Below are 22,229 nucleotides of genomic sequence, written 5' to 3' on the forward strand. Positions count from 1 at the left end.
TCACAGGATTCTTGTGTCTGTTTTTTTCACCATTAGCCTAGCACTTCAGTGGTTTATCCACAACATCACACATGCCAGGATTTCATTCCTTCTTTGGCTGTAATCCATCCCATTCCTTTCTGTTGTGTGTAGAGACTGCAAATCGCTTCTCCATGCAGATGGATGGATGACTGGGTGGGACATGCGTGGAGCTGTGTTTGTTTACGAGACCTGCTTTCAATTAGTTTAGGCATTGGAAGTGGCTCACCATTCCCTGATTTCAATCTGAAGTCGTGTCCCGTGCCCGGAGGAAACCATGTGGTGCCTTCCCTGACTTCCTGGGCTTGGGGTAACTCTGCCACCAAGGAAATGCTTTTCCCTTTTCACCTGGATGGTGGCTGCCAGCTAATCTGTGCATGCCCCCCCTTGGGCAGTCAGGGGTGGGACAGGGCCCGTGACCAGTGCCTACAGACAGCTAGGCATGCAGTGACAGGATCTGGCATTTGGGGGACACTTGTTGCGGTGTCCATCCTGTATCCTGGAGGGAGAGGAATCCTCATCTTGTTGATGACAAATGAGGACAGTTAGTCACCCAGGGTCACACAGCAGAGGGCTGCCTGCCTCTGGGGCTCCAGCTGGAAGACCTGGAAGGTTGACATTGTCCCTTGGTTGTACCCCAACAGGCCACAGGCAGGATGGCTGGTGCTGAGAGGAGCCTCCTGTGATTTGGACCCCCAGCTGCAGCTCAGTCTCTTGAAGATGAAGAGGCCCAGGTGAAGCCAGGCCAGGTCCCATGGCCAGCTCAGGGACAAAGGCACAATGGGCTGGGTCAAGCCTGGGGCTAGGGCCCCAAAGGCGACGCTGGGCTTGGGCTGAGAAACAAGATGCAGATGGAAGAGGTGACCAGGGCTGGGGAAACAGACAGTCTCTTCCTGAAGCCACCAGTCCTGAGCCCCTAGAGGACTTCCGCCGGGCACAGGAGCACCTGCCACCCTTGGAGTGGGACCCGGACATGCAGGACTCGGAAGAGTCTTCTACAGAAGGTGAGTTGGACTCCCCTTGCCGGCAGTGGTAACCTGTTTCCCCACGGGCCCACCTTCTAGCAGAAGCAAGGAAATAAGGCCATCCTTCCAATTCTGTTTTATTTTAATGTTTAAATTGTACAACCATACTGTGCATCTTGGGAAAATGTAAGCCATAAGAGGTAAATTCATTCATTCAACCCTCCCCAGATGAGACCTCTTTTCGGTATGCAAATTAGATGAATAGGCAAATATGTGCTAGAATATTCCATTGTCGATCGCTCTGTGATCTTAATAGCTAAGGATATTTTCCCCATTCCCCCAATATTCCTCCACAAGTCTCTCTTGGGACCTGAACACAATGGGGCTGTCCCATAATCCTGCCCTGTAGCATACAGTTTCTGGTTTGTGTGGTGGAGAGTACCACAGAGGCAATAACACCCAGCCCCCTTTGCATCCTGTCTTTGGTAACTCGAGTTGCTTGGCTCAGGGCTTGGGCTTATTCTAAACCCCAGTCAGCCGAGGGAGCGTTAGCATTCTTCATCCTCACCAGTGGCCCGGCTTCCACTGCCAGGAGACCAGCGTGAAAGGACTTCTCAGCTTCGCCTATCGAAAGTCCCTTCTGCACCCCAGCCTTGGTTTTCCCATCTATGAAATGGGCATGATGACACCATTGGGAAAGTCTTGATGGTGGCTCATGATGCTGGATTATGAATAGATCATCACACATTAGACTCCCTCAAATCAATAGAACCATCCTTGAACCATAGAGAAACCAGTTGTGCCAGTATCCTAAATATTTCATGGCTACCACTTGGAAGTTGGTGTGTGTGTGTGTGTGTGTGTTTTCCTGGAAATTGAAATTTGAGCCTTCTACAAGCCAATCAAATGCTCTAAGGCTGAGCTATATCCCCAGCCTCTAAAACCAAAGTATATTTTTGAGATAGAATAATTTCTGAGGAAATGGACACCGAGTTGTTTAAGGCAACCAGCAGAGGAGCCTCATTCATTTATTTATTTATTATGAGTACGATGTAGCTGTCTTCAGACACACTGGAAGGGGGTATCAAATCCCATTACAGATGGTTGTGAGCCACCATGTGGATGCTGGGATTTGAACTCAGGACCTCTAGAAGAACAGTCAGTGCTACTAACCAATGAGCCATCTCTCCAGGCAAGAGGTGCCTCTTACTAAGAGATACTTGGTGTGATGTGGAAGCCACCCCTGTGTCTTGAGACCTACTTTTTTCCCTCCACACAACTTTCTGCAGGTAAGATAACAAGTCCTAAGCATAAATAAGAACTACCAGGGACCAGGGACTTGTTTGTGGTCCCCAAGTAGGGATCAGAAGGGACTGGACTGAGTAGTGCCCCTTTGTGACCTGGTGGTAGACATTTGCTTGGGTTTCAGGTCCAGGACTGCTCTGAACCACAGTGTGATCCTTCGGTTGGTTACTTAGCATCCCAGAGCTCTGGCTTTGGATGTGTTGCTGTGAAACAGAGTGATTGGGCAAAGCCAGTTGTAAATGACCAAGAGATATGCAGTGTCAAGAGTAAGAGGGAAGGACTCTGTGGAACAGCAAGCCAATACAGGGGTTATGACAAAGGCACCTTCATCCAGAGCAGAGTCTGTGCAGTGTTACCAAGTGTGTCTCATGAAAAGCTGGATCTATCCCAGACAGAGTAGACTAGGTACCCTGTGAACATGCATCCTGCCTGCATTTGGATAGCTGGGTGATGGCTGGTTGATAGATGGACAGATAAATGCCTGAGAGGATGGGTAAGTGGATAGATGATAGATGGATGCTTGGAAGGATGGATGGATGGATGGATGGGTGGATGGGTGGGTTGGTGGGTGGATGGGTGGATAGATGGATGGATGGGTGGGTGGATGGGTGGGTGGGTGGATGGATGGGTGGGTGGGTGGGTGGGTGGATGGATGGATGGATGGATGGATGGGTAGGTGGGTGGGTGGATGGGTGAGTGGGTGGATGGATGAATGGATGGATGGATGGATGGATGGATAGGTGGGTGAGTGGGTGGATGGGTGGGTGGGTGGATGGATGGATGGATGGGTGGGTGAATGGATGGGTGGGTGGGTGGATGGATGAGTGGATGAATGGATGGATGGATGGATGGATGGATAGGTGGGTGAGTGGGTGGATGGGTGGGTGGGTGGATGGATGGATGGATGGGTGGGTGAATGGATGGGTGGGTGGGTGGATGGATGAGTGGGTGGATGGATGAGTGGATGGATGGATGGATGGATGGATGGGTAGGTGGGTGGGTGGATGGGTGAGTGGGTGGATGGATGAGTGGATGGATGGATGGATGGATGGATGGGTAGGTGGGTGGGTGGATGGGTGAGTGGATGGATGAATGGGTGGGTAGATGGGTAGGTGGGTGAATGAGTGGATAGGTGGTTGGGTGGCTGGGTGGATGAGTGGATGCTTAAAAGGATGGATGGTTGGTATGTTGAATGTACTATGTAAGAATTACTACCTATTTCTTGGAAGCTGTGCACATTTTATCTTTTCCCCATTCTTTCTACTCCACTGAGAAACAATACTGAGCACCAGCTCTTCAAATACGATAGAGCACAAAAGCAGACACTACCCTTGCCCTCAGGAGGCTTGCAGTGTTGTGAGTGACCTGTGCTAACAAAGCATTCCCAGGACCAAACAAAACCAGCTGTCACTGCAGTAGGCAGTGTGTCGCAGAGGGCTCCAGGCTAGTGGGAGCCTGCAGAGAGAGAATTTGACCTTTTCAGCGAGCCTCCAAACTTTTCAGATTTTGTCTTATGCAACTATATGGTGTTGCCTTTGGTAGAAATGGGACACCCTTTGGAGAGATTTGATCTCAGGTTTGAATTTGGAGGACCTTTGACCAGGGGAAAAGTTAACACAAGTACCTGGTTACATGGGGGTGGCTCTAGGTTCTTGTCATCTTCAGCACCATGAGGTCATGGAGTGACTCAGGTGGTACTGTAGACCTAACACACACTCAGCAGGGAATGGTCTGTCTTTCCAGAGACTGAAGCTGATGATGTAAGCAGCCCAGAGGGCTCCACCGTGCCTCTGCCCTGGCTCTCCAGACATAATCACCAGCTGGACCTGTCTGAAGAGGAGCTGGATGAGGCCGCTGGGAGCCCCGAGGTAGACTTAGCTGGAGAGAGTTACACGGAGCCGGAGTCTGAAGACCAGGGAGATTCCAGCCCTCCGGTTCCAGGACAGGGGCCAGCCAGAGGCTGGGTTACCTCTATCAAACAAGGCAGTACCTACAGACCTTCAGAGCGTCTTGAGGCGCAGCCATCTGTTGGACACAGCCGAACCAAGTCTTGGAGCAGTGGGACCGCGAGCCTCCATCAACCTGTTGACAGCCTTGTTTCTACCTGGGAAGGAGACACTGATGTCCCCCAGCCTGCCACCTTGCCCGAAGCCCTGCCACAGAGCCCGTGCCACAACCTCCCACACCCAGATGACAGAAATGAAGGTGACGTTGCTCCGGCAACACCCACAGAATTCCGGGACTCCTTAGCAGCGCCAGCCCAGAATCCTGACCGCTCTACAGGCACACGGGGGCGAGAAACCACCAGCCTACCCAGCTCTCGGCCTGAGGACCAAAGCTGGAAGAGAACTAAGACGTCACCTAAGCCACTGCCCTCCCGTTTTACCGGCTCTGTCAGCCCCCTGGGTATTGGGCTTGGGGCAGTAAAGAAAGTTGTCTCACAGAACAAGCAGGGAGCCACTCTGGCCGGCCAGTCTTCACACACTCCCAAGTATGGCAGGGGGCGCCTGAACTACCCACTCCCTGACTTCTCCAAGGTGGGGCCCCGGGTTAGGTTTCCTAAGGATGAGAACTACCGACCCCCAAAGTCCAGAGGCCACAATAGGCAACAAGGCTCGACCAGACCCCTGATCTTCAAGTCGCCAGCTGAGATTGTTCGGGATGTGCTGTTGAGTAGCGGAGACACATCCCTAGCCAAGGAATCTTCCCTTGCTCACCCGATCACCAGGGTACCCCAGGAGTTCCAGACGCCGGAACAAGCCACTGAGCTAGTTCACCAGCTCCAGGTAAGCAAGACTCTTGTCTGTGTCACTCAGACTCTTGATTAGAGAAGCTATGGCTTGGGCTGGCGCTGCTGGTGAAGGTAGAGTTGTTTCTGTGCTAATGATTGACCGTGCTCATTGATCAAAGGAGGGCAGCGTGAGAGACGGGGAGTGTGACTCAGTCGGCATAGTGCTTGCCTCCCATGCACAAAGCCCAACGTCCCATCTCAGTGTGGCGGTGCATGTCTGTCACCCTAGCAGTCTACAAAGGGGAAGCAGGAGGGTCAGATTCTGGGCTAGTTTGGACTAGAGACTGGGGCGTCCATCTTGTGTTCTGGACGGTCTGTTCATTTTCAAACATGGGTAACATTTGACATAGTCTAACAAAAGGAAGACAGTCTAGTGGACGCCCCTCCCCCCCACCCCACATTCACACGATGCAGCTCCTGGGATCCTTTCCCACCAACGACAGCCCCTCCCCCACTCCCGCAACCCCCATTGAAGTAAGCAGAAGTCCAGGTACCCAGTTATTTGGTAGTTAACTGTTTATGTTTAACTCTAAAAACTCTATCTACACGGTTGGCATCAGGAATGGGTCCCCGCACACTCAGCAGCGGCTTTGTTCTTTCCGTCCCCTGGCGTCCGGTGAGGCTCGTGGGTGGCACTTGGCCCGTGTGCTCTTCAAGTCTCTGCAGCCCCTACTTGCATGTCTTCCTCCCAAATGTCTTCTGTCTGCCTTTTCTCCTCTGGTCTCTTTTTGGTAGATGATGGCTGTGGATGGAGTCAGGTCTTTCCGGTAGTCATCCAGATTTTGCACCCTGTTGAGGCATATGCCTTATCTCAGGGGACCTTGTATGTCTTCCTTTTACCCCGACTGTCAGTATGGTCAGAGCTTGGAGCTTGGAGTATTGCTATGTGTGCCGCTCCGCACCGGGGAGGGTGCTGTGAGCTTCCTTCAGGAGACATGGCCACTTGCAGCCCCTCCTGAGCTGTGAAGTCCCCGGCAGTCCTTGCCTTGGCTTCAGGCCTTCCCTTGAAGTGAAATAGTATCATTGTGATTAAATCGCCTCTCTCTACATCTTCTAAAGAAATAAAACCTTCCTTCACCAGCCAAGATCTCGTGAATATATGGGAGAAATGAAATCGTCGCGTGATTTCTTTCCTTCCTTCCTAGTCTTCCTTTCCAAGATTCATTCATTTTATTCTAAGTGCGTGAATGTTGTGCCTGGGAAAGTCAGAAAAAGCCAATCAGATCCCATGACATTGGGGCCACAGATGGCTCTGAACCATTTCTGAGGGCTGGGAACCTAACTTGGATCCTCGGTTAAGAAGAGCAAGTGCGCTTACCACTGAGCCATCTCTCTAGCCCCCCTTTACCCTCCCCCAACACCAGGGGGTCTTTTACACTCTCCACAATATTCTGTGGTGCCAGGGTTGCTGAGGGTGGAACCCACTCACTTGGGTTGGCTGGCCATCAAACCTATGGATTCTCCTGTCCCCCCAACTCCTGGGGTACAGGCAAGCATTGCTATGCTTAGCTTGTCTGTCTCTGTTTTTGGGGGACAAGGTCTTTTTTCTTTACACAGCTCTGGGACTCCTGGAACTCACTATATATAGACCAGGCTTTCCTGGAACCCACAGAGATCCTAACACCTCTGCCTTCCAAGGGCTGGGATTACAAAGGTGCACCATGCTTGCTTCATGCTTGGCTTTTTAATACAGGTACTGGAGATGCTCACACAGTAGGCACTTTACCCATAGACCCACAACCCCAGCCCGGAACCTGACCTTTTACAACAGTGACTCATTTTCAGGTGTCATTTCCTTGCATTGTAGGTGACCAATGACTTCTGTTCTATTCTGTTTCCCCCCCCCCTACAGTGAATTGCTTTAACAAAACTTTAGGTTTTGTGTAAGGCCAGTGATCCTGAGTATATAAGAACTGTAACTTTTAATTAGTTTTCTGTCCTTTCTCTGTGTTTATGTGTATGTGTGTGCACGTGTTCATATATGTGTGGATGCATGTGTAGACGCTTGCATACGGAGCCCAGTAGTTAGCTTTGAGTGTGTCTGTCTGCCCAAGTTCTCCACCTTACTTGTATTTTTGGAGACAAGGTTTTACTTTTACCTGGTAACCACCAATTCTGCTAGGCTGGCTGGCCAGAATTCCAGAGATTCACCTGGCTCTGCTTCCCCAAATGTGTGCCATCACACATGGCACTCTTACTTGGATTTTGGGTCCAGTGGCCAGGAGTAACTGTATCTTTTCTCTACAGGAGGACTATCACAAGCTCCTCACCAAGTATGCGGAGGCTGAGAACACCATCGACCAACTTCGCCTTGGGGCCAAGGTATTGACTGACTGGAGCAGGCTGAGCTGCGTGGGTGGAGCCAAGAGCGGGGACTTAGGGGGTTGGGGGAGCAGCTTAGAGAGCTGGCCTACCCCAGTGGTCTTGGAGAAAGGTTAGGGTTTTGCATCCTGAGATTGTGTATTGGTGGAATACTAGTCCTTGAACCACCACTAGGCCTCTCTCTGACCTTGGCATAATCTACCCATCCTGGGCTGTCTTTCTCACACTGTTGGTGTCTTTGAGTGATGGAGTCTGGGGTGCTCAGGAATATCACCAGAAGCTGTGTCTTTCTCTGTTACTGTGGCGGTATCACTACCTAGGCTGATTCCTGATCCCATTGGGTGACTTTCAGGCTGTAGGCCAAACTTTTTGCTCAATCGTTGCCACCTCATTTTCCTGGGGTCACACTTTCACCTTTCTCCTGTGTCTCCCCCAAACCTCCTTCTCTTATCCAACTGGAACTGAGTGGTGTGGGACAGACCCATGGGGTGCTGAAGGGATTAGTTCATCCACTCTGAGAACTTGGTAGCAGACCATCCCACCACGACCTGTCTCCAGAGGAGGCTGAGAACCCTGAATGGGGACCGTCTCTTTCCTGGGGCGAGGCAGGAAGTGAGCCAATCAGCTCCTGTGACTTTCTGCTTCCCTTGTTTGCTCAAGCAGCACGGAACAGAGAGTCCTTCCCTTGTTCTGGTTGTCACTTTAGAAAGAGGACACCTCACCTTCCTGCAGAAGGCTCCCCACTCTAAGGTCCCCCTGTCATGCTTTGACCTCATGCCTTCAGCCACTTCTGGGGAACGCACAGGTGTAGTCAACCATAGCAAGAAGTTGAAAAGGGCAATTGCTCCACATCTGTGGCCCTGCCAGATGCAAGCGGAACCATTCCCACATGGTCTTCAGGACACATCTACTGGGTTACGTCTATGGGATTGTGAGCAGACCTTCTAGAAGACAGTAGCCCCTACTGATATCTTTGGGTGTCCCAGAGTTCCGAGGGAGTATCAGGACAGGCCTGGCGAGGGTTCCCAGGACAAACAGTAGGAGATGCTGAATGGTTCAGCCACCCTCTGCTGCGCTCTGGAAAGAACTCTTCGGCCCCAAAGAGGAGTGAGTCTCTTCAGGTGATTGCTCTGAAAATGGCCCATAATTCCCTTCAGCCAGCCTCATTGCCACTCTGGGAGTGACTGGGGCACAGTTCAGGGTCCCAACTTGCAGAGGACAAGAGGGGGCCAGTGCCCACGGATGCTTCATTCTTTGAACTCCAAGTTCACTGCCAGAAGATATCCTGCTCAAAGCCCACTTCAAGAAACCTGAGAGGGTTTGAGTTCTCTAGGACCAGCTGAGCTCTTTCACTCTGTCCAGAGCCCAGACAAGGCAGGAGAGGCTAGGCCCACCCAGGAGGGAACCAGGATGGAATGTACCCTGATACCTAGGCTACCTCTGTGGTAACTGAGAACCACAATCTGATGCAACTGAGACCAGCCTTGGCTGAACCAGGCAGAGCACAGTCCCAGACTAAGGGATTGCAGACACAAGGCTAAGCCACGAGTGTCTTAGAGCCGATGTGAGACACAAAAGTGGGACATCCTCCTGGATCTATCTGTTCTTGCAGGATGGTATAGTTTCCTCAGGTCTGGAATCTCTGGCTCAGTCCCAGCATGATAGGAGTAACCACTGGCAATTCTGTTGACCGCTGTCCTAAGTCATTTACAACCGGGCACAGAGAGGTTAAGCATGGACACACAGCATGGAGGTGCCAGAGGGAGGGTTTGACCCTAAACACTGGCTGCAGGGTCCACGACTCTGCCAAAACCACACTCACTGAATCTGTAGCCGGAAAAACCGCCCAGGGAAGGCCAAGCTTAGATCTAGGAGCATCTAGGAACCGGGGTCTGGGAGTATGGGATAGGGGATGAGGACTAACCAGGAGTCATGGGTAAGTTTTAGTTTGTATGCTGACTCTAGCATCTGTGATGATGTCACCAGTTGCTGTCTTGCTCCTTCCTCCCAGCCCCTGCCCCTTGTCTCAGCTTTAGGGGGATGTGAAACAGTTGAGGAGACAGAAAGCCACCCTTAAAGGAATTGGGGGGGGGTGATGTCACCACCTCTCCTGAAGTGACTTCTGCTGCCAGTCTGGGCACAGAAGCTTCCGGATGGATGGGGTTCAGTGTATGTGGGAGGCAGCCAGCGGGAGCACGCCTTTCCCTACCCCCTTTTCCCATTCATGGAGCTCATTTCCATTTTAAAGGCTTGGAGACCCCATCTGTGCCCAGAATATTCATCTGTTTAACCCGATGTTTCCCAAACTCTCTGATCCACCCTGTGCAGAGTCCTGAGGGCTTCTGAGTACCTTTGCAGTGTCTACTCTCAAGGATGGCAGGTCATGGCAGGGACAGGCCCTGTGGCTCAGCAGTTGCTAAGTCCCCTCCCTATTCCCTACTTCCTCCGGATGGCCAGAGCCTCACAGGCCTGGGGCTTTGTTTCCCTCCTCTTCATCCTCTGTATCTCAAAGCTGCCAGGTTCCCACTGTTCCTCAGGTGGGGCTTTGGCACGGTGGGCAGGGAGCCAAGGGGGCGGGACCTCCCCTGAGATTTGGGTCACCTCAGGAAGAAAGGGGTGCTGATGGACAGGCCATGACAGGCAAAACTGAACAGATGGCCCAGAGGATTATGAAAATCCAGCTTTGTTCTCAACCAGGGAGGCTCAGGCTAGAGGAGAGGGAGGCGGTGTCACCAAATCGCACTTGACACAGCGAGGCCCCAGAGAACAGTTTATGCAAAGGGGGGTTTCCTGTGCTCGGAGGCTGTGGAACCCCTAAGCCAGGCCCATTTCAGCTGCTTAGTCCTGGTCATGGGGTGGCAGAGAGCAGTCAGGATAGCCTACCTTACCGGAACTCTTAGATGGGTAGCAAGGCATCATGGGAGTGTGTCTTTTTTACTGGCCCACCTTCATGGTGGCCATGTACCCATTAGGATAGGGAGGATGATGGAGAGAGAGGGGTGGTGGTGAAGATGATGGTGAAGACTGTGATGGTGCTGATGGTGGTGATGCTGGAGATGCTGGTGGCTGTATCAGTTACTCATCTCTTGCTGTGATAACATCCCACGGCCAACTAACTTACAGAAGGAAGGAGTTACGTGGGTTTACGGCTCAGAAGCCCATCACCATCATGGTGGAGAAGCCCAGTAGGCTGTCATGGTGTCTGAACAGCAAGGCGAATGCTCATATCACACACTATAAGCAGAGAGCCGAGAGAGCAAACTGAGACGGGTGTGTGACACTTGCAGCCTCAGCGCTCACCCCAGTGACACACTTCCTCCAGCGAGGCCACATCTCCTAGTCCTACTCCCCCACTCCCCAAATGCCACCAGCTGGGACCAAGTATTCAAATCCCAAGGCTCTATGGGGGACTATCATGGTGCCAGTGCTAAACGTGCGGGTGGCAGCTACCATTTTCTGAGCACCGACCTCATGCATGGGGGTGAAGTCAACTGCGCTATCCACTCTAGAGCTGAGCTAGATCATACCGGGGCTCTGACTTAGGAGCACACGTATTCAGCCAAGCTAGCCAGACTGTTTTCAGCTGTGCCTTCCACAACCTCAGCCAGGGTTGCCCAACTCGGCTGCTATGGTGTGGAAGCTGCCATTGATGGGACATAAGACATATATGTACCTGTGGCCAGCGAGCCCCTGGATACAAAAGCAGACCCTGGCTCCCCAGCTGTGTTCACACCCTTGCTTGGAATCCAGTGTGCTTTCCTGGTCCGCTGTCTCCCCTACACACTTTCCCACGCCATCTTCAATGTGAGTGCACAACTCCTAGGTGTGCAGGAGACATCTCCTTCATTCATTCAAACAGCTATTTATTATTATAATAAAAATAATACTATTTATTATTATCAATGTAGTTACTACTGGAAATATTTCATTAAGATGTTAATGACTATTATATATGTGTTAGACACATATAGCAAATATTTCTAGTAACCCTTATTGTTACCAGTGTAAAGTCATAGACCTTGGGCTCACGTCCAGGTACTTAGTCGATTAATTCTTTGTGGTACTTAGCGTCATAGGCACTCACACAGAACCTAAAGCAGCAGCTGGGTCTGTGCTAGGTCCTCGGCTATGTATGTTGTGGTTGTTTAGCTTGAGGGTTTTGTGGGGCTCCTAACAGTGGGGGTGTCTCTTACTATTTTACCTGCTCTTGGGACCCCTTTCCTCTTACTGGGTTGCCTCGTCAGCCCTGATATGAGAGTTTACGCCCAGTATTATTAAGCTGTGTTCCGCTGTGACTTGCTCTTTTCTGAAGGGACATGGAGGAACAGTGGATCTGGGGGAGAGGGGGAGCTGAGGCAGGGGACTGGGAGGAATGGAGGGAGGGGAGGCTGCTGTCAAGATCTATTGTATGAGAGACGAAATAAAATAAGAAAAAAACAGGGAAAGTCATCCCAACCTTCCTCCCTTCCGGGACCTCTGTACAGATAATTGGAGGCGGCCTTTAAATCCTCGGCCCAGCGTAGGCCCCACTGAAGAGTGGTATTCATGATTCCCAGGCTAAGGATGGGGCTCCTTTGTGGAGATTGGATGAAGTCCGGATGACAGATGCATCGAGGCCTCCTTGCAGTGAGTTGGACCCCACCTGACTGCTCCCCTCCCTGCCTCCCTCTTCCTCAGGTGCACCTGTATTCGGACCCGCCTCAGTCCAGTCAGAGCTTCCGCTCTGGGTCAATGCCACAAGGAAGCAAGGTCTTGTCCTTCTCTATCCCGCAACCCAGATCGGCAGAGTGGCGGCCTGGCCCTGCCCAGGATTCACAGACCTCCGAGGCCACGGGTGAGTTGGGGAAGGAGCCAGGCAGGGCTGTTAAGCATTCTCTTGGTCATGAAGGACACTGGACTCACCTTGGGGACCATCCTGGGAAGAGCCCTGGCTCAGCCACTTGGCCTCTTGGTTCTACGGCACGAACATTGTTTTCCTTGAGCCCATTGTAGGCCCTAAAATGGGCACATATGACCCCAGCTAGTCCTCACACGGACACCAGCTTTTATAACCCCATGATAGTTGGGAAACATAGGGCTCAGAGAGGCAAAGGCATCCCGGGGTCACAGCTTGGGAAGGAAAGGGTGAGGATTCGAAACTGTTTTCCATGAATTAGCGTCCACACTTATAACTGAGATCCATCCCCAAGGCCCGACACCACCCCCTTCAGCTTTGATCTACGGCCAATCCATACCTCAGTTTCTCTGGTAGTGGAGCATCAATCACAGTGGCCGGCCCTCTTCCTGGGCTAATATGGAGGTTAGCCAGAAGGGACCACGCTATAGCCCGATGATATGGTAGCCTGAGGTTCCTCAGGGCTTCCACCTCTGTGGACTGGGGGACAGTCCTCAGCCCCAGGGTTCAGCGGCTGTGTATTCCAGGGTGGCCGTTCCCACGAACAGACCTGAGTCCCTCCTCGTCCCCCAGCATGGCCACTCCAAGGCGACTTCCTCAGAGCCAGGACCTTGCCATAGACCAGCCCTTCACAGGACAGACCCAGGCCCTGACCTCTCAGGCCAACCAGCTCCTGGCCAAGGTGAGTAAACCCCAGCTTTGTTCCACAAGACATCTCATTCCAGAAGCACGAGGCCTCTGTGTATGTGAGATGTTTATACCAGTCCCAGATGCCTCTGTTCTACCTCCATGTGGGACAACAGCTTTTCAGGAACTTGACCACCCATATCCCTTGCCCTCAGTCACCATAGGATCCAGCTTCCTTGTCACCCAGGAGAAGGTTGACCTGTCTATTGAGCAGTAGCCTGTCCTTACAGCTTACCCAGTTCCTCTTGGAGGTGTCCTATGGTTGTCCACAGGGAGACCCTCAGCTCTCTACCCTCCACCCGACATTTTCCTCTTTATGACAGACAGCCCTTTCTTCATCTGTTCATTACCGAAGCCAATCCTATGACCTCTTGAGATTTCACAGCCGGCTCTGCAGCTCAGAGCTGTCTGCGGGTCTTTGTCTAACTTCACACTTGGCTCTGGCCCAAAGGTGTCTAAAGAGACTTAAGAAGACACAACACCTTAACCACATTCTGAAAACGGAAGTGGGGGAGCAGAGGCAGAGGGGAAGTCCACACAGAGAAGAGTAAATTAAGCTAGCTCAAAGCCAGCAAACGAAATGTTCTCTTGGGTCCCAGCCCTCGACCAGAATTATACCTTTTGACTTAATTAGAGCTTTCGGCTCTCCATTACAAAAATATAAACACAATTGTTACAGTATCTTGTCCAAAAAAACCCAATTTCTTTCACCACTACCAACATTCTTTTTCTTTTGGGGGGCGGGGGGGGAGGGTAGCGACTTTGCTGAGGTCTAATTAACATACCACAACTTCATGACAGTCATATTGGCCTGTGTCACCATCCTGAAGCCATCAAGACTCATGGTTGAATAATTTCATCACCAGAATGGCACATCCAGGAAGCATCCCTTGACGATCCCACTCACCTACCTGCCTTCGTCTTTGCAGTTTGTGGGTTGTATCATAAGTAGAATCAGCCATGTTCCCCCTTTGCGTCTGATTTTTTTTTTTTTTTTTTTTTTTTTTTGGAGTTTCCCTGGTGTTTTCTGGCTCCTCTGTGGTCCAGCAGTGTGTCAGTCCTTTGCCACCATTTTTGGACCTGAACTGGGGACAGCATTTCTCTTTGGCAGTCAGGGCACACTGCGTGGATACAGGCCATGGCTGAGGCCCCATGGAGAGCCAGGCTGTCCCACCTAGGGACCAGGGACTCTTATTGGGCTGTTTACTTCTTGACACTGGATAGGCGTGAGTGAGGATGTGCCGGGCACGCAAAACACACTGGAGTTTAAGGACATAATGAGATTTGCAACAATGACACAGGTTGGCAGCACATGCCTGTAACCCCAGCACTTGACGGGCTGGGGCAGGTCAATCACTGAATTCAAGGCCAGCATAGGGTTCTGAGTGAGGCCATGCTAAAAAAAAAAAAAAAAAAAAAAAAAAAAATCAACAAAACCTCTCACTGGAATCACCGGCGATTTTTTTTATTTTAACTGATTATATATTGACATGATACCATATGGAGAATTGTCCTCGGACCTCCATATGCACAACACGGTGTGTACGTGGTCACCAGTGTGTCCGTCCACACACCCATTGCATGTACCCGCGCGCACACACATAATAAATGCAGTTCAAAACAAAAATATATATTATTAAAATTAATTTCCCTGTTTTTACACTGTAATTGCCACATGTTTAGCTGCATAGCTCACCTATTTTCTCATCACATTTTCTACTTCATATAAATGACATGCTATAACGTAGTTATGTAAATTTTCCTATTCAGTTTACCTTAGTCTCCCTCGATAAATACGCATTGTGATTTGTTGTTGCTGTTGTTGTTTTCCAGACAGGGCCTCATTATGTAGCTTTGTAAACCAAGCCGGCCTGGAACTCATGGAGATCCTCCTGCCTCCGCCTCCTGAGTCCTGGGATTAAAAGGCAGGCACCACCGTGCTCGGCTTTGCTTTTTCTTTTAAATATTTTTGTCTTTCTTTTTTTCTTTCGTCTGCAGCGTCACTCACTTCCAGAGCTCAGATCCTTTTAGTTTCTAAGTACTTACTCCACCACTGAGCCACACCGTCACCCCTAGACGAACACTGTAGATTCTCCTACAGCTGAAGTCTTTCTCCACCCAAAGAGGACTGAGCAGGTTCTGTGGAAACACAGCACGGTTTCCTAGGAGATGCAACATCCCTGTGCTACATGGTTACTCACTGTACTATGTCTCAGGCAGCACCCTTATCTTGACTGGCCCTGGAAGTTAGCTCTTGGAGCCTTTGTATGTGGGAATATCCCATGAGTCCTTGGTGGCTGCATACTGTTTCTCAGACAGCATGTGTGCTGGTGCTCCTATCAGTCAGACTGTAGGAAGTGTCCCTCACTGGTCTTCCCACACCCGAGCTCACCTTCTACATTTTTCCCAAGGCCATCTTGGCCAAGGACAGAGGTGTGGAATCTACCTACATCCAGGACCCACCTCCCTGCTGGGAAGATGCCTTGCATTTGAAGGCAGACCCAGACCTCGCCACCAGAGCACAGCGCGGCTGAGTGTGAGGGTCACCACGGGGTCTAGATTCATAATGCTTGCTTCTTTCCCTCCTATCATCCAGGTGGAGTCCTTGGAGGAGCTGGTACTGGCCGGACACCTTCCGCCCCAGGACCAAATCAAGGTATTGCTCCCCAGTGTGGCTGCTGCACCAGCAGTAACCAGATAGCCTGCTCCCAGACCAGTCTTTCTCACAGAGGTTGAGACTCGCTCTGACTTTGTCACGGCAGCAAGCCCTTTCTGAGCCATGGTGACTTACCAGGCAGTCTGGATATGTTGTCACTGTTTTACCTCATCATAAATGCCCGCCAGGGAGCTGTGTCCATCACCCCTGCCTAACTCTGGTGAAGCAGAAGCCCAGAGAGAAACTACGCCAAAACCACGTAGCCGTGGGTGGCAGAGCCTTGAGCTGGGGCCACTGCCTCTCAAGTCGTGACTCCTGCCACCACCCCTCTGGGCTCCAGAAAAGAACGTTTGCTTTCTGACCTACTTCCCTATTATTTTCCAAAAATTTGGAACCAGGGGTAAATAGGAGATGGGATCATTTTCCCCATGAAACTGTTGTACTGGATATTCTTGTTCCCTTTGGGTTCAGGTTTTAGGTAGTTACAGCCAGACATAGCCAGCTGCCAGTCAGTGCCCCAGGAAGGTGCACATGGGACCCCCAAGCCTGGGAGTTTGTATGATGTGGTTGTATGACTTGGGTGAGATCAGGGTCCTTACAGAGATTGGAGAGACCCAGGAGGAGGACCTGTCCCCACTCCAGAATCTCTTCTGGGTCCCTCTCATTGGACAGAGACAAAGCCAATGGGGAAGGACCCATGTGGGGACAGGGAAATCTAGCCGCAGCTTCAGGACCTCAGTAAATGTATTCCTCCCACATGACTGCTATGGTGCCTGAAGCCCAGCCTTCACCTTGACTTCCCAGTCCCTCCGGCCTTTGTCCCTCTTCTGTGCCATCAGTTTTAGCTCCCACATGCTAGTGAGAGCAAGTGACTTCAGCCCTTGTCTGTCTTCACTTAGCTTAAGGACAGTTTTAAAAGTGCCATTTTCTTCCTCTCCATCCTCATTCCTCCATATCTAGGGGCCCCGAGGGCTTCTGGGATATCAGACATGGCTGGAAACTACATTCTAGGTTCAATCTATTCCTAGGCTCCTATAGGAAGGAGCTAGTTGGACAGAGAGAGACCTACGGCCATATATACACTGGCCACATTTACATTTGCTATGAGGGTCTAGAAGAGTTTTTAGAACCAGGACCTCTGAGCCCAATGGGCCTGAGAGTCACATTTTGCCTGTACAACTTTGCTTACTTACTGTGTGAGTTTCAACAACTTAATTTTGTGTGTGTGTATGTGTGTGTGTGTGTGTGTGTGTGTGTGTGTGTGTTATGCTGGCAAATTATCTCTCTCGTTGCCATTCTCCTGGAACAGAAATGAATGCAGAATGCTTTATCTAAGAAACACCTTGTTGGTCACCTCTATCCATACTGTGAGGTGACAACTGTATCTGTCATCACCATCTGTAAAGACTGGGAAGGGGGTGATCTTTATTTTCTGAATGGCACGGGTTCCACATCAGAGATCTGGGCTCTCTGGAGCATTAGATTCCTATGGGGACACGTGGTGGGATATTTGCTGCTGCTGTTGACCAGGAGCCAAGAGGACCTGGAATCTACCCAAGAAGACCTAGTGGTCTCAGGACTGGTTCCTAGGCTTTAGATGTTTGATGACAGAGAGCCCCATCTGGGGAGAAGCCTCCAGGGTTGCTCAGCCACAGCCTCCATTTCTCAAGCTTTATGTGAGCCCCATAGCCCCCCACCCAGGAGCCACCTGTCCATTGTATGAGCGTGAAGCCCCTAAGGACAGGCACTCAGAGCTCTTGGCCCTTGTGTTCCAGAGCTTGGAGCAACTGAGAGCAGCCCACGTGGCCCTAGAGGCAGAGTACCTGCAGGCCCGCAGAGGAGATCACCTGGACCCTCAGCTTGATGCTTCCCAGGGGAGCCCCAGGACCCTCAACCTCTGCAGGTGGGTACCGGAGAGACAGGCCCTGGAGGACAGAAGGGACATTTCACATACATCATGGTGTCACAGGGACACAGGAGCCCCTGTCCTAGCAAGCAACGAGTCTAGAGCGGAGAATCCAGTCCTTTCAGATACATTTTGGAGATCAGAACTGCAGAGCCTCTCAACAGAAGGAAATGGAGGCCATAGGAAACTGGAGTCCACTTAGAGTCACACAGCATTGGGACGGCAGAAGGCACTGAGCTGAGGCCTCCTGTCCCCCACTGGAGTCTAATCATCTTGCTATTGAAGTTCTTGCGGCCATCTATTAATGGCTTATGTGGGCTCAGGACACCCCCAGGGTCTCTGATTGACACTTGTCACCACGCTGATATTTCTTCCTTCAAGGGAGCTAGAGGCAGAGATTTACCAGCTGGGGCAGCGCCTGGAAGAGCTGCAGGACCACATAGACCAGACCCAAGGAGAGCCTGAACCATGCAGGACAGACCTGCAGGACAGCACCCCAGCCATACCCTTTCTGTCCCAGGCAGTTTATCTACCCATGCCTTCAGGACCAGTCTCCTCGACAGATGTCCAAACCTACCAGGAGGTACCGCTTTGCCTCATCTCATGGGTCCAGTCCCCATTTGCTTCTCTCGGTCATTGCATGTTAATTTCTTCACTGCATGTTTAGGAAGGGTGTGCCCTATTCTAGGCCCCTTGGCACACAATGGAAACAGGAGGTAGAGGTGACCTCCGCCCTTACGGAGTTTTCTGAATACCTGAATGAATTGCAGGGTTACTTACGTTGATAGCACACTGAAAGAGAAATACAGGTTCCGTGGAAATGAAGGGAGGGCACCGTAACCGACCGGGACGGGAAACACCAACTCTCTCTGAAGCGTTTAAAGGAAATGAGAGAGGAAGTAGGGGCTGCTCAGTGCCTGACGCAAGTCATTCAGTGGAGAGTCAATGGGTTCTGTGGTCGGCCATGTTGCTGGAGACTCCAGCATGGGCCTTGTGATGCAGGAGCCTGTGGTTCATGTCACAATTAGACCCTCCTTGGGTTTTCAGTAGAGGGTGGCAGCAGGCACTTGTGGGACAGCCGAAATGAGGCTGGGAAGTGACAGGGCAGAGGGAGAGCTGAGTACATGGGCCTAGACAGGGTTCAGGAGTTCATTTGGTCTGACTGGGATGACAGCGAGAGAGAAGGCAGCTGGTTGGCTCCCAGGCCTCCATGAAGAATAAAGGGTGTGGATGCTAACAAAGCTAAGACACCAGACACAGCCTCTGTGTGGAACGTGCTTTCGGCAGAGCCCTCTCTCCACAGCGTGGTCTGTTAAGGGGCAGCCACTTTCTCCCTTGGGTGGGTGAGCTGTGGTCACACATGTCAGTGGTGGCACTCCTGTGTCCCTAAGCTTCTGCTCTTGGCCCATTGGGACCTGCTTGCTGCTGCTGAACAGGGTAGGTGAGTGGGGGAGAATGCTCGCCCTGCGTTTGGGCAGAACAACCTGGCAGATGGCATTCCCTGTGCTGACAGGAGGCCTTGGTGGCCAGGCTATAGGGGAAGGTGAACACAGCTGCCCCCGGCAGGCAGACTGCCCTGGCCTTGGTATGGCTTTAGCGCATCACGCCAGCCTCAGTTTCTGTGTGAAGTGTGCTTTGGGACACTGAGGAGAAATTGTGTCTGTGGTATGCCTGACAGGCACCAGATGCTCAGCTCCCAGGAGCCAGCCATGAAGACCCTGAGGTTTTCATAGTGTCACACACATGAGTGAATGACAGGAGATAGGCCACCGAGTTCACGGTTTCCTGCTCTTGGGCATGTGTCATGAGATGGCAGAGACAGGTACTCAAGGCCATGGTTAACCTCTGTGCCCCATTTGCTTGGCCAGCCTGCTACCACCACTTCTCCTGGAAGCTCTGGTATGCTCCCTGTGAACAAGGAGGTAAGCCTGGGCATCAAGATGGAGGAAAGCCCAAGAAGTCTCCCGGTTCCACTCAGGGACAGGAAGCTTCAGGTGGAGCAGGACTTCCATGGTCTTCTGGAGAGGTGAGTGTGCGTAGGGTGAAGTCACTGTTCGCTGTTGGGATGGCCACTCTGGGTCTTGTTTGTCCCTGTATGCATAGGTGGTATACCCTCTTGGGCATCCTCCTGCAGATACCTCAGCATGAAGTCACTCCCTGAAGCCTTGCGGGTTGAAGATGAGGAGGCCCTGGAGGAGGAGGAGGAAGAGGAGGAGGAGGAGGAGGAGGAGGAGGAGGAGGAGGAGGAGGAGGAGCATCATGGCACCTTGAAAGTTGATGGTCCAGCCGCAGCTCCAGGGAAAACAGAAACCATGAGGGTATCACCAGGACAGCACCCAGCACAGGCTGAGGGAAGCCATAGGGCTGCTAGCCAGTAAGTCACTGGCCTCTGTCACAAACCCTAGTGTCCCACAAAGGGGTAGCCATTGGCATCACAAACAAAAGAGTTAGGGATGTGGCTTAGTAGAGCAGAGCATTGCCTAGCATACCCTGAGTTCAAGTCCCATTTCGGGGGGTGGGTGGGGAACGTATCCAACCTGTAATGTTTCTTATATCATTTTCAAAGCTAGTTTCTATTTGTAATACAGTACTTTGGCCTTCCATTTATAATAACATTGTCTTTTGAGTTCGTGGAAATCTGTGCAAATGGCTAACATAGGAAAGGGGGGAGGTATGTGAGCCCTGAGACGCTGAGCTTCCGTCATGTCCTCCGGGGTACCTGCCGTGGTGTGCTGGGATGTTATTTAACTTCCTATATTCCAGTCAAGAGGAGTATGAGGCTCAGAGATGAAAAGTGCTGTCCATGGTCACACAGCTAGGTGACAGAACCGACGCATCCCCAGGATGTGTGTCTGATGCCGGTGCTTGCCCCTGGACTGGTGCTGAGCCCCAGGTCTGGGTCACCAGGCTCACATGGGTCTCAGAAACTCTTTATCTCCTGTGATAGGGAGGATGAGGAACAGATGGTATCTGTGAAGCCACCGAACTTCCAGCCATCCATGGCCAGGGACCGGTACACACCAGCGCTGGATACAGCCGAAGTGGCTCAGCAGGGCACCAGACCCATGACATCACATCTGAGCAGTCTGGCCAGTCTGGAAGAGAGCAGGCCCTCAGAGCTCCTTCCTCGAAAAGCCCGGCTCCGGGCTGGCGGTCCCCACACTGAGGTGAGTGTGCTCGTGGGGGTGGTCAGAAGATTCCCCTGGTGTCTGAGCTCTGTTCCTGGCCTTTGCCCGCACTGGCTCTTTTCATGTGCCCCCCCTTTTTGCACAGCACTGCTCCTGTTTCTGCAGCCATAAAGCCTGCCCGCCAGTCAGCCTTCGAACCCAGTGCCACCAGTCCTCTGCCAGCAGCCTCCTTCCAGAGCTGTGACTTGTGCCCATGTGTCATGTGTCAGAGCTGGGACCTGGTTTCTATCTGTGCCATTGTACCCACAAGTGGTGATTCTTAGACTGTTGCAAAGACGAAAGGCCACAGGCAAGATATCACTGCATACATGTTTACCTGCACACACACACACACACACACACACACAGAGGCACGTCTGTGCACACAATACATGACTATACATTATGCAAATACACATGTGCATGCATGTAGACCGGAACAGCGGCATACTACTATAGTCCTGTGCTTGGCAGTCTCTGCATTAGACCTAAGAACACTGAGGGGGCGGGGCACCCTCCGAACTCACAGGTCTCCTGAGTCCCTTGTGAAACTCATGTGCCAGTCGCTCGTGTATCATGAAGGTTGTCCTAGGCATCTCTGCGGCATCTCTTCAGCACATGGAACTTCCTGAACCAAAAGGCACTGGGCTAATGCTTTCTCCTCCTCTTTCTACTCCTCGAAAGCCCTAGCATCTCTCCCGAGAGCCCAGATGGAGCCCATTCCTCAGGGCAGACAGGCCTGCTCAGTGGCCTCTTGGGACAGGGAGCTGTATGCTAGCTTGGCTGTGGGGTCAGACAGCAGCGGGGTCTTGGAGCCCCAGGAATATGAGGCCAGGATCTGGGAGGGGCTTCCCAATGCATAGGATGTGGTCTGTCCTAGGAGCCCTGGATGGTGTCGCCAGAGACAGACAGTGGCTTCGTGGGCTCAGAAACCAGCATTGTGTCACCCTTCACCCAGACCCCAGAGCACCGGGTCTCCCACGTCAGGTATTGTATCCCACCCGGGACATCTTGGAATGTCAATGTCTGATAGCCCAGAACGGGGGCCAATGGTCTCAGCATCTGCGCACCCCCACTTCAACCCCAGGGATGGGTCCCATTTCTGTCATACCGACAGAGAGCCTCAGAGAACAAAACTGACCTCCTGAATATTGCTCAGCCCATTCTCAGCTGCTGGGGGATTGTTTTTTTTTACTGTAGAAATGGAGTGCGGAGTGCCTGGTGGAGCCAGCAGGGAGGGTGGTGTAAGGTGACAGACAAAGATGGCGGCAGGGTGACCAGTGGAGAGAGACCAGAAGGAACTCAAGGGAAAGCCGAGGGTGGGGGCTCTGCAGGAAACGGAACATGGTGAAGCCACCATGGTAACTGATGATCCTCAGGGTGGGGCATCGGTCACCTGGCAACTCAGTGTGCCCATGAAGAAAGGTCTAGAATTGTCAGGAATGGACAATTCAGTTCTTCCCTATATGGCTGACAGGTTCACTGTGGTCCACACGTCAGAACAAGGAAGCCCCAGAT

At 51.8% G+C, this 22,229-nt stretch overlaps 1 protein-coding gene across 1 annotated transcript in view; it reads left to right on the plus strand.

Moving 5' to 3' along the window:
- The first annotated feature begins 739 nt into the window (after nucleotides 1–739).
- The window catches only part of AKNA (AT-hook transcription factor), a 31,310-nt gene continuing 9,820 nt past the window's right edge, over nucleotides 740–22,229 (plus strand). The window contains exons 1-12 of the mRNA XM_080940098.1: nucleotides 740–1,022; nucleotides 4,032–5,074; nucleotides 7,327–7,401; nucleotides 12,079–12,235; nucleotides 12,823–12,977; nucleotides 15,579–15,638; nucleotides 17,414–17,541; nucleotides 17,926–18,127; nucleotides 19,413–19,570; nucleotides 19,679–19,918; nucleotides 20,492–20,711; nucleotides 21,592–21,698. Of these exons, the coding sequence (XP_080796224.1) occupies nucleotides 773–1,022; nucleotides 4,032–5,074; nucleotides 7,327–7,401; nucleotides 12,079–12,235; nucleotides 12,823–12,977; nucleotides 15,579–15,638; nucleotides 17,414–17,541; nucleotides 17,926–18,127; nucleotides 19,413–19,570; nucleotides 19,679–19,918; nucleotides 20,492–20,711; nucleotides 21,592–21,698 (2,795 nt within the window). The 5' untranslated portion in view covers nucleotides 740–772. The remainder of the gene's footprint in view (nucleotides 1,023–4,031; nucleotides 5,075–7,326; nucleotides 7,402–12,078; nucleotides 12,236–12,822; nucleotides 12,978–15,578; nucleotides 15,639–17,413; nucleotides 17,542–17,925; nucleotides 18,128–19,412; nucleotides 19,571–19,678; nucleotides 19,919–20,491; nucleotides 20,712–21,591; nucleotides 21,699–22,229) is intronic.

Source organism: Micromys minutus, assembly GCF_963924665.1.
Source record: "Micromys minutus genome assembly, chromosome: 28".
Taxonomy (NCBI): domain Eukaryota; kingdom Metazoa; phylum Chordata; class Mammalia; order Rodentia; family Muridae; genus Micromys; species Micromys minutus.